This window comes from Siphateles boraxobius, unplaced genomic scaffold (genome assembly GCF_051911475.1).
Source record: "Siphateles boraxobius isolate OS27281-9 unplaced genomic scaffold, OSU_SipBor_1 35, whole genome shotgun sequence".
NCBI lineage: Eukaryota > Metazoa > Chordata > Actinopteri > Cypriniformes > Leuciscidae > Siphateles > Siphateles boraxobius.
Window position 1 is genome coordinate 7,688,033 of NW_027508975.1, and position 12,038 is coordinate 7,700,070.

The 12,038-nt window shown below is 36.8% G+C and overlaps 1 protein-coding gene across 3 annotated transcripts in view; it reads left to right on the forward strand.

The window, feature by feature from the left end:
• The window catches only part of ctnnal1 (catenin (cadherin-associated protein), alpha-like 1), an 82,863-nt gene that overhangs the window by 67,523 nt on the left and 3,302 nt on the right, over positions 1-12,038 (forward strand). For all 3 annotated transcript variants that reach the window (XM_077196185.1, XM_077196186.1, XM_077196184.1), the window contains exons 9-18: positions 2,482-2,640; positions 2,941-3,033; positions 4,889-5,039; positions 5,879-5,916; positions 6,008-6,058; positions 6,596-6,750; positions 6,985-7,033; positions 9,354-9,410; positions 10,178-10,297; positions 10,948-11,031. In XM_077196185.1, coding sequence (XP_077052300.1) covers positions 2,482-2,640; positions 2,941-3,033; positions 4,889-5,039; positions 5,879-5,916; positions 6,008-6,058; positions 6,596-6,750; positions 6,985-7,033; positions 9,354-9,410; positions 10,178-10,297; positions 10,948-11,031 — 957 coding nt within the window. The remainder of the gene's footprint in view (positions 1-2,481; positions 2,641-2,940; positions 3,034-4,888; positions 5,040-5,878; positions 5,917-6,007; positions 6,059-6,595; positions 6,751-6,984; positions 7,034-9,353; positions 9,411-10,177; positions 10,298-10,947; positions 11,032-12,038) is intronic.

The following is a 12,038-nucleotide window of genomic DNA, read 5'->3' on the forward strand; positions in this document are numbered from 1 at the left end:
ATCGATTGTGAATGCTCACCATAATGGGTTATGGTTCGTCATTAATATATCAATAGTCTTATTACAGATCGATTATATGAGATGACCTTAAATGGAATTAATTTAGTTATCGAACAATCTGTTTGTCCAGCAAACGGCCGTAAGATTAACTCATCAACTTCCGAACAAAAGTCATCACTTCTTATAAACTCCAAGAAATATTAATTTTCTGGCCGTGAACATAAATTTTCCTGTTTATCAAATTAAACTACTCAACGTAGTAAATAATAAAGCTTTTTGTAGCTAAAGGACCAACATTTCATTGACTTTGTAAAATGAGCATTTTAGACAATTAGCAATCAAGAATATTATGGTTTTAATAAAATGAAACTACGGATACAGAATTCTACATTTAAACACGGGATACATGTATGTACAGTAAACAGTAAAACTAATGAGACAGACGAGTAACAAACGGGAATGAGAGAGAGATTGGGAGAGAGAGAGAGAGAGAGAGTAAGAGGATGAGAAAGTGAAACTAACGGTCAGGATGAGAGAGATCACCGGGGTGATCGCAGCATGGCAAAAATCACAGACAACGTAACCCTTAGAGAGACAACAAGAAATCACATCAATCAAATCAATAACCTATACTTGCGTATGGTTCTCTTTGTGTTGCTGAGGAACGCAGAGTCGTATGTGTGTTTGTCCTTCGGCGCTATAGCCTTGTTCTCTCGTATCTTCCGGGGCGAGCAGACTCGCGGGAAGTTTTAAAGGTTCACCGAACGTGAAGTTACCAAGGAAATAGTTGGAGGTCCAGCGTTCTGGAGGGAGAGGCGAAAATGAGACTGAAACTTAGTAAAGACAGGAAAAACGGAGATGAGAGCTCACACTCCCATCTTCTTCCGTTGAGCGCAGCTTGCGTGTTTCCTTTAAGAGCCGCGGGGATTTCAAAGAGTCCTTTTAAAGTTGAAGTTGCAGGCTGTTCATTTCACTGAACGTAGGAAAGGTCCGAAGACGAAAATAAAGAAAAGACTTAAAGAAAAGAAGATAGAAACGGAGGAAAACTCCCTAACGGGAGTCATGGGTCTTCTCTCTGGAAACGTAAGTGCTCTCTAGTGCTCAGTGAGAAACTTCTGTGTCAGTCTTTTATGGAGAGGAGGGGTTCACGCCTGCTTCGCGTACGTGGACCAATTATCTTAGAGTATCTCGAGCGGGAAAAGTTCTTCTTTGTCCTGTCAGGATAATTTATGATGGTATGAAATTTTGTCATTTCTACCCAGAAAGATTGTACACACAGAACAATACATTTTACTGTAATATCCTATGTATGACTTGTTTAGTCAAAACAAGACGGTCAAACAGGTACCAAGAATGGCCGGAAAGAGTAGAAGAAACATAAAGTTTCATTCATATGCAGAATTACACACATTTAATGTTCACTCACATGACTATAAAGCCATAATACCGGCTACCATGACCTAGGAAAGATCAAATTCATGTTTATACATTTCTTAAGTGGTTATACTTATAGAAAATATAAGATTGCAGAGTCTATTCCTCTTTCTTTATCAGAATTCAAGTGGGAGCTGTGATTCCCTTGGAATTCCTTTTGGGGGTCATAAAGTTTTATGACCTAGCAAGAGGGAGAGTTACAGAAGATGATCCTGTTAGGTAATCTTTCTTTAGAAATACACTTAAGATTCGAAGTTACAGACCAGTCTCAAATTACATCTATAGAATAAGACAAAACTAATTAGATATGCATGCATACAGGAAGGTCAGATAAGATTCTGTGTTATATACATTAAGGACATTTCTATCCTAAGTTGCACACAAAGGACGTTTGTGTGCGGGTATGTGTGGCGTGTGCGTCTGGGTATCCTTATGGTCAGCATCTGTCCATCCGTGGTGTGTACCACGTGAGGGTTTCGAGAACAACGGGGACCTGTTTCTTGATTGCGCAATAGGTCATAAATGGAGTTAATCAATGACCTGCTGGCAGACATTGGGGCACCATTTCACATGATTCAAGGTTTTGTGAATTAAACATTGATGTGTTCATATTTGTTCAGTAGTGAAAGGAAAACAGGATTCGGTCAGTCGCTACAATGCCTATATTGGCGTGTATCCATAGTGCACATAGACACGCATGGGCGAGTGACACAAGTACACAATTTCCTGTGAAAAGCATCCCGCTTGGCCTAAAATATAAACACTTATAATAGGCTTACCGTAGTGAATCAAGGTAAGACAATAACACGTTTTGGAAGAAGGATTGATGGTGTATTGTATTGTTAGTTTTTAATTATTATTGAACCAGTACAGTTGCTGCATGGATGTTCATATTACAATAAAAAAATGTCTAAAGTTAATAAGTGTTTAAAAAATAACATTTATCTTCCTAAAACAATATTATCTTGTTTAGCATGTAATTAATACCAATACTTGGGGGAATTCACTGGTCTGCCCACATTATTGCACATTTTCCCTTTCGTTTAGCTTCATAAGGTAGCAGTGGGGAGGGCCACTGAACTACTGAAGCTGCATTCAGATCATCTGGTGCTGCAGGCCCTGAAGGCCTCGGGTGGGGATGGAAACCTGGAGGCTGTGGCTGACTACGCCGGCACACTCACCGAACACAAAGAGCAGTTGGTGGAGGTGACTGCACTATTTAACACGATTTCTTCTGCAGGGTCGATTTACACCGTTGTGGAATATTAACAAAATAATACATTAGGCAAATTATAGGAGTTTATGAAAATAATTTTGGATTTGAAATAAACTCATTATTATTATCGGTACTATCATAGTTATTATACTCCATAATATGTGGCTTCAATACTTTTATTATCAGATTGATGCATTGCAATGCAATTAACAATAACACATTGTATAATCTACTTTTTACATATCACTATAGGTTTGACTTTAATTTGGTGCCATTTATTCTGATTTCAGACTTGTCGTTTGCTCTGCCACATTTCGGGGACCGAGCCGTTGGAGATCACCTGCATTCACGCTGAGGAAACTTTTCGTGTCATTGGTCCGCAGGTAAACAAAAGAGAGGTTGTCTGCTATAAGAGTAGGAATCTGGCATCTCAGCTTGATATGTTACTTGGAAGGCTTTCAGAGACTTACACTATATAGATTTTGTTAATAAAAACACTGAATATTGTTACTCGCCTTTTTTTGTTATTCATGCTTATTTTTCAAAAATCAACAATGCTTATTTGACACATTTTGTGCTCTGTTGTTGACTTTGCTGCTCTGATTATAGAAAAACAGCCGAGGCAAACACACCTTGACACGCAGGCATAAAATAGCAAGAAATTGCAATTAAAATGCATCTTCAGCGTACAGAGCTGGATGGAAAAACTAAAGCATGTATTGAAATCATCTTTGCTGTTCAAGTTTCCCTTTTCAATACAAACATTTAATTAGAAAAGGTTGGATTGGGCCAAAATGCAGAATGCAATATTTAACCGAGTATATTGGCAGTGCATTTCATCAGCACGCTTCATTAGCATTACTGATTGCATGCATGCAACCAATAATGATAAGGCCTAAAGATCAGGCAGCCAATAAGAGCACAGTAGGAGAGCAGCAGCTTCAGGGGTGCTGATAATGAGTTGCTTTATCAGTTATTCCAAAAGCCACAGGTAATTATCCAGCTGAATCCACACCCTCAGCGGAGACCAGCTCTGCTTCTCCTGTGTGTGTGTGTGTGTGTGTGTGTGTGTGTGTGTGTGTGTGTGTGTGTGTGTGTGTGTGTGTGTGTGTGTGTGTGTGTGTGTGTGTGTGTGTGTGTGTGTGTGTGTGTGTGTGTTTTTTTTTAAACGTCCTCCCAGTAAGCTGTAAATCATAATTATGCAGTTGCCGACAGAGTTAGATGCTGCATTTATGCTGTGGGACACTGGAGAGAAACCAACGATGAATATTGATATTCAGATGTTGCACAGGAGTCAAATTATGCAGTCTAATAAAAATTACACTACAGTTCAAAAGTTAAAATGTTTTTGAAGGAAGTCTCTTCCTCTCACCAAGGCTGCATTCATTTGATCAAAATAAAGTGAAAACAGTAATATTATAAAATCTGACTACAATTTAAAGTATCTGCTTTCTGTTTTAATATATTTTAAAATGACATTTATTCCTGTGATGGATTTTTTTTTTGGATGGGTGATGGATGATTTTCAGCAGCTATTACTCCAGTCTTCACTGTCACATGATTCAGAAAAGCATTCTTATATGATGATTTGATGCTCAAGAACCATTTATTATTATCGACGTTGAAAACAGTTGTTTTATGATACATTTTTTCAGGATTCTTGGAATAGGAACAGCATTTATTTGAAATAGAAATCTTTCGTAACATGTAATAGTGTTTCCACTCTGAAAGAATGACAAATACTAATAATTATACTAACACTAATACAAATAAATTATGATCAAATCTTTATTTTTTAAGGAATAATCAAAATTTTTCTTCAAGGTTTTAATTGTAACATTAAAGCTCATTGTGCAGCACGTTGTTTGACAAAAAGTTTGTTTAATTTCATATGATTAAAATAAATGTAATTAATGTTTTAATGTCTTCATTTTATTACCAAAAAACAACAACACCGAATTTGTGTGAAAAAAACCCATTTCATAGAATTTAAAAAATATATATTGTATAAGTTTTAATAATTGTTTATATAAAAAAATTCATGATTTCAATTAATTCGACATGATTTTTGATTAATAAAAATTTTACACCATGTATCCGTAACTCGCCCGCTCTGTGACACTGGTTTCGGGGATCTACCATTTTTTTAATGGTCATGTATTTAAAAGTGGTGAGAAAGATCTTGAAAATAGTGTGCTAAAATCAGTGTGCTGTTTCCTCCCAATTTTTTCCTCTCAGATCATCTCGGCGGCACAGACCCTTGCTCTGCACCCCACAAGCAAGATAGCCAAAGAAAACCTGGATGTGTTTTGCGAGGCCTGGGAGTCCCAGCTGTGCGACATGGCCATCCTACTGAAGGAGATCAATGATGTGTTTGAGGGCCGCAGAGGTACGTCAATCAAGCTGTTCAGTCTTATAGGACTACAAACTCGAACAGGTCCTTCTTGCAGCTTCTTCCAGCCCAAGATATGAAGCGCCCGTACGTCATGTAATCTGCATTTACCACACTACCACAGTACATGCTACAGTATTGTAATCTGGCTTCTAAGAGTGCTTTGATTCCATTTAGTAGAAGTTATTTTCAGGTGCAGAAAATGCATTTGCTCATGCCTATGGGCAGGGCAGCGATAACAGTTTTTAAAGGTCTTTTTCCTCGTGGCCAGATTGCTATCTTTTCCATCCGCTAAAGATGTGCGGCTTTGACATTTACACTACATCCACATTCCGCACATGAGGTAATTGAATAGAGACTGGTTAAACCTCCGTAGGCAAGGTTATGGGCGCACACAGCGGTCCCACAAAGATTACAGGTCTGTGAAAGTCCTTTTGCCTGTCTGTATTTGGACACTCCGCTCAAGGATGTGTTTTGAGCGATGTCGACTCTTCCGAGTGAAACTGTGGTTTTTTCATGGCAGCACATAAAACGCTTTATGTTGGTGTCAGAGTTTGAAGGAAGGCATCAGTAACATGAAAGAAATCCGGTGCCTGGGGAGATGTTTTGTTCCAGATGAGAGATTCCCAGTCATCATCAGTGCCAACCAAGATATTTCCCCAAACAAACTGTCACCCCCCCAAGATCATGCCTTTGTATCTGTTCATCCACATCATAATACACAGCCATTTTTAGGCTAGACGTACATTTGAATCATGTTTTATAGGGTTCTGTTGGCATGTTTTATGTTATGGATATTTTTGGTCTTAATATATAAAATTTCTACCCCATTTTAGGTGATAAGAAAACATATCTGTCTCTTCCGAGACCAGGGGTGAGTCCTAGAAGCAATTATGACTTTTATTACAAATTTCTCTTTCCATATCATGTACTTCATTATATTTACTGATTCATCTATTCTCTAGAAACACTCTGCTAACCTGAAGACAGTCAAGGCTGCCAAACTTGATGCTGAGGTACAAGTTCTCATAATAAAATATTGTCTGACCAGAAGTTGGAATAATGTTAAATAACTGGGTTAAAAAAAATTCTGTCATGCTCTGTTCTTGACCTTATTTGTAATTTCTTTCCAGCAAATTATATAGCCGTTTGCCATTCCATTTCCATATGTAGATTACAATATGTGCATTTTCAGTCCTTGACCCCCTGTCTATAATGACCTGGACTTGACATAACATAAGCTACAATGGAAGTTAATTAAGATTTAAAAAACTAAAATGGACAACTGATAAGTATAAGTGTGATAAAACAGAATTATTTAGTTTTATTTATGAATTTTGTCACAAAATAATTTTATTTAAAAGTCAAAACTACAAATTATTGCATCTTTTAGTCAAGATGATATGCAGTGTTATTTAAGTATATTATATATTTTTATATTTATATTATTTAGATACTATTATAGTACTTAATATATTGAATTTGCTTCAATATTTATATTTTCGGTTTCATTATAATTGTAATTTAAGTTTTACTACTTTTGATCTATTCAGGAGCAAACCACTATTGCTAAGCTGGGGCTGGAACTGTGTCTCCTCACCTCAGATGTGGACTCAGAGGTGGAGCGCTGGGACGGGCAGGACCATGAGATTGTTCGACTGTGTCAGATCATATCCAGCATGGCTTATTCCATGTACCTCTTCACCAGGTAACTCCCTTTTCATAATCTTTATAGTCAGATTACCAGATTGGTTCGAGTAGTGCTATATTACACAGGAAATTAAGCACAGTGTGCTGGAAAGTTTAAGCTTTCTGAAAAATGCCTGTTCAGAAACAAATCCATGTTGTTGTTAAACTGCACTCTCTGTCAACCTACACAATCAGTTTTATGGATCTTTAAGAATATTTTATTAACTCTGCTGTTTTTCCATCTTTGATTTAGGGGGGAAGGCCTGCTAAAGACAACTTTGGATCTATTCCACCAAGCTGAGGTAAGCCTGCATTCGTAGGTTTTTTTAATTGAATCTGTTCGAGGTGTCATTAGGAGCGATGAGTCCCCTGGAAAAGATGGATCAATATATTATTAGAAGGGCCAGCTGTCATTTGTCTGTGAGATACTGTGATCCAGAGCAGGTTGTGTGCTGTAAATGGGGAGGAAATGCTGATTAGGCAGTGTGTCTTTCTATTAGCAGAGGGTATGCTGACCTCCACCCAAACACACCACCTTCCTCTTAACACACTCTTATCTGACAGAGCAAACCTACCTGCTCAACATCACAGTTCTCTCAAAGTGCCCCATTATGCTTTTCTGGATATTACCTTTCATTTAGTGTGTAATATAGCTGTTTGTGAATGTAAAAGGTCTGCAAAGTTTCAAACATCTAAGTGCACGATAATTAGAGTTATTACCTCCCCAAATAAAGAATGGATTCTTAACTGCATAAAATGAGTCGTCAATAATTCCAGTCTTACTTCCTGTATGAACCTATGTAGGTTTGTAACAAATCTTCATAATGGCAGCCTATGGTCTTCTTTGGCTGTCCGTGAACAACATCTAATTTGACCGCCCTCAAACACAACAGTTGTAGCTGAGGCCTGGAAAGAGTTTAGTTAGTGTTGTCGACGTTTTGGGGAAGACGCTGTTTTCTGCGCTGCGAAAGCAAATCCATTTTGCATGCACTTCAAAAGGACGAGGACTCACGTTCGAATAGGTTCGTATCGCTGTGTATACAAGTGCTAATGAAACGTCCGTAGTAGCTACAATTCAGATATGGAAATGGGCGTTTGTTTTCTAACATGCACTTAAAGGTGTAGACCAATCACAACAGACTGGCCCTACTGATCAATCAGAGCAGAGTAGGCTCTCGGAAAATGGGGTTTAGAGAGACTGAATCCTTGTTTGGACCATTTCAGACACTAAGAATAAAGCTGATGCTGTGATGTATAATATGAGAAAATTAAAGTAAATTAAAGTACAATTTTTTGACCTTGGATGAATGTAAATATATTGTAGGAGACCTCCAAAACAAAATCAGGAACCTTTAAAATGGCACTAATACGTACCTCTTTTTATGGCCTTTTCTGACTTTTGACTGAATTCACTTTTGCAATTGCCATTATTATGAGTTTCCTACTAGTAAACAGATCACGTCAAACTCACAATTACAACTTGGAAACTCATAATTTAAAGTAACAAAGTCTCAAACTTATGTTTGTTCTGTCAAAACAGCGGCAACCATACATTAAAACGTCTACTATGTACCTCCATACATGTATGCCATTTTGTATGATGGTTACCTGATTCGATTTGTTCTTTAAAACTGTGCAAGAGCATAAAGAGGTGATTTAATATAGCGATTAAGTATTTTGCTGTCGTAATTACGGTATTTTTCCTACATGGATCAATTTTGATGTTATGAGCATTTCTATGGTAACGACCAGTTTCTGAAAATCCGCCGCGCTCCGAAAATAATCTCCGGGTAATTATTATAATTTTGACATGACACAGCATGACACTAACCTTTGCATTAGACTCCTGAATGCTGCTTTTGTCATTAAATGACCTTTTGTCTGTAAATAATTTGTCATTTATGTTTTGCTGGCTAAAACAGAAGTGATATTGGAGATTATACAATTGAAATAGATTAAATAGTATCAAAGGCTTTGGTGAACTCATTACTATGAATGGGAGAATGTGCAACATGAAATATGGCAAAATAAGTCTTGTGTGCTAAATTAAACAGCTTTTTGGCAACTGGTCATCGTGTCACTGCTGTTAAAAGCTCTGGAAACTGTCAGTTGTGAAACAGTCAGTGCATGTGTGCATGAGACATGCACGCATGAACAGTTAGAACTGCTTCATGCGCATTGACTGGACCAACCTAAATATACGTTTTTATTTTTTTATTTTATTTGAGCATAAGAAACAACATTTATGGGATGGTTAATGTCGATTTTTTTTTGCTGATTTGAAATATTTTTTTTAAATACGAGTGAGACAAGTAGTTTTGTGAGATTTCAGGATTTCCCCATTTAAGTCGGGTCTTGGATGCCCTTATTAGCTGCCCAGAGGTATTGCAAATATGACCACGGAGTGAACTGACTTTCATTGAAAGTAACTTTGATAGTATTCAGATGGTCATGTGATCTTAACAGGTCATTTCAGAGTCTTTATCTTGTGCCAGTGTACAGTGTAAATCTTTAACTGATTTTTTTGTGATTTTAATCACTTTATTTCATAATACTGTTAATCCAAATTTTGTACATTTTCCACTGGTGCAATCAGGTCTTACATTATGGATTGTTTTCCAGGTGTTGTCAGACCAAGGTCTCCAGCTGTGCCCAATCCTCCACTCTCTCTCCACACAGGTAACACACTCGGCGTACCCACCAGTCCTTTATGTACCAGTTTAATTAGATGCCTGTAAATAAAGGACTGTAATGACTGCCATCCATCTCATTGGGACCACAGAGACATGGCTATCAGTGTTAGTTAACCCCTGCTCGGCTGGGGCGGACAGGGGCCACACATCCATAATCACAGAGCCTGACACCTGTGGTACACCGCACGGTTTGATTAATAATCTCAAACATGCCTGACCCACAATGCATTTCCCCAGCTGCTAGCAGAGTACAACTAATACAAATTGCTTACGTCCACTTATTTATCCATCAGTTCAAATCCAGCAATTACCTCACTTTGGCAAACCTAATGCGGTTTTGGGTGCAAGTCTCAATTAGGGCTATTAGATTGTTAAATTTGTCCTTGCCTCAGGAAGCCCTGAAAGGGTCATAGAAAGAAGGGAAAACAATGCTATATGCATAGAATACAAAACAATGCATATGCATAGGTTTCAAAAGCTATTTTATTATATATGTATTATGTAAAATAAGTATATATAATATATACAAATAAAATAATATAATTTGCTTGTGTGTGTGTGTGTGTATATATATATATATATATTTTTTTTTTTTTTTTTTTTTTTATATATATTCAGGCTGTCATGTTAATACTTTTGCATATTTAAAGGCCATAATAATAAAACTGTCTAATGTAAAAAATTAGTCTCTAAGCAAAACAGACAATGCACATACTTTAACTGTTATGGTAATATATTGTGTCTGTGTTATAGCTGCTGGATGAAGACCAAATGCTTATTATATCTGAGACAGAGAAGCTGTCAACCGCATGTCAACAGCTTCAGGTCTGTGCCAAGACTCCGGTTCAGGGGAAGAGCGCCATCTTTCAGAAGGTAATGCAATATAACCGCAGGCCTGTGCTTGTGATTCAGTGAATGGATCAGATGAGACATAAATAGGGATTTTGTTTGTTTGACTTGACAATTTAATCCAATAGTTCACTTTAATTTATAAATTAGAATCGGATGATTCAAATTAGATAGGCATTTAAAGAGAACGATATAGACACAGGTCACTGCCACATATGATTAGATAATAAATCTGCTTCTCTTGCAAAGACCCTGACCTTACTCTATCATGATTCCATTTAACCTGATAAAATGGCATGCTGTCTAGGGTCATCCTTCTGTTTTGATAAAGCAAAGGTCACAGCCAAAGGCGGGTTTAAATGGGTTTATAGAGGCTATGTTTGTGTCGTGCTGTGGAACCAAGAAAACGATCTCCGGAAAACAAGCTCAATCAGAATCTCCCAGCATGTCTTCCCCTCGCATGGTTTCCAGGCATTTTATTTAGAAAAAACAATTATGTGTGAACCAGTCTGTTCCACAAATCACCTGTCAGATATGTATAGCTTTTTGTCGCAGCAAACTGATAGCTTGACAAATGTGAGCCCAAACAAGCAGACATGTTGTACTTGTTAATTGTTTTTTAATTTTGTGTAGTTTGGTTAGCTGATGATGCATCTGTTTCTCGTCTTGTTCAGGTCGACTCATCCATACAGAATACCAAAGGCATCTTGAGTGTGGTGGTTTACTTACTGCCGATCTGTAATAAGCTCATCAGAAAGGTTGGTAGCAACATGAAGATCTGGGATTAATTTTTTTTAAATGTATTGGTATCGGTACATATTATATATTTAATTATGTTTGCTCATTTGTATATATTTTTATATTTATATTACCTTCATGCCATCTAATACAAACTTATAGTTAAGCTTTAAATCTGTTAAACGGTTAAATCTCAAAATGAATAAATATTCAGAAAATACTTTATATATATATATATATTGGTATGCTTACATCCACTTGTAGCATTAAAAATTATTGAGTTTAGTTTATAGGGATTTTTAAAAATTAATTTAGTCTAAATAGTATAGAATTTTAATATTGGCCATTTATTTGCTATCTATCAGCCATAATAAGAATAATTATCAGCTTATCAATATCAGCCTAAATTTTAACATCGGTTGTGGCTGGACAGGACAAAAACTTGACATGTAAAGGAAGGACACAGTGTTACACTATTAAGTTATTATTAGAGATTATTAAAATTCGGGCCAATTACATTTTACGATTTTACAGAGAGTGTTAGATGATGTAAAGAGTAAACAAAGGTAATCAAAATGTAAAAAAAGAGGACATGTGCATGCATAATTAAGGTCCCCCCTATTATGCTATATTAAAGGCTCCTAATTTTGTTTTGGAGGTCTCCTACAATAGATTTACATGCATTTAAAAAAATCTCTAAATAAACTGATACTGTGCATCCTCTACTAATGTTCTAGTCTTTTCTTAGTTGTTAGTCTTTTCTTCCTTATTGTGATATATATCCGAGTGAAACCGCTTTTCAAACAACAAAAAATGTAGGGCAGGACTTGTTTTTGTCCATTGGGAATTAATTGGACCGCTGTATAGTTGTGGTTGCCCCGCACTCAAGCCAGTAAACATGTCATCAGAGAAGAGATGTCACTGCAAGAGGGAGGGATTACGATGGCACATGAATAAAAATAAAAATAAACAATGATGTGCATGGAAAAATAATTTACAATAAATACTGCATTATTCCATAAATAAT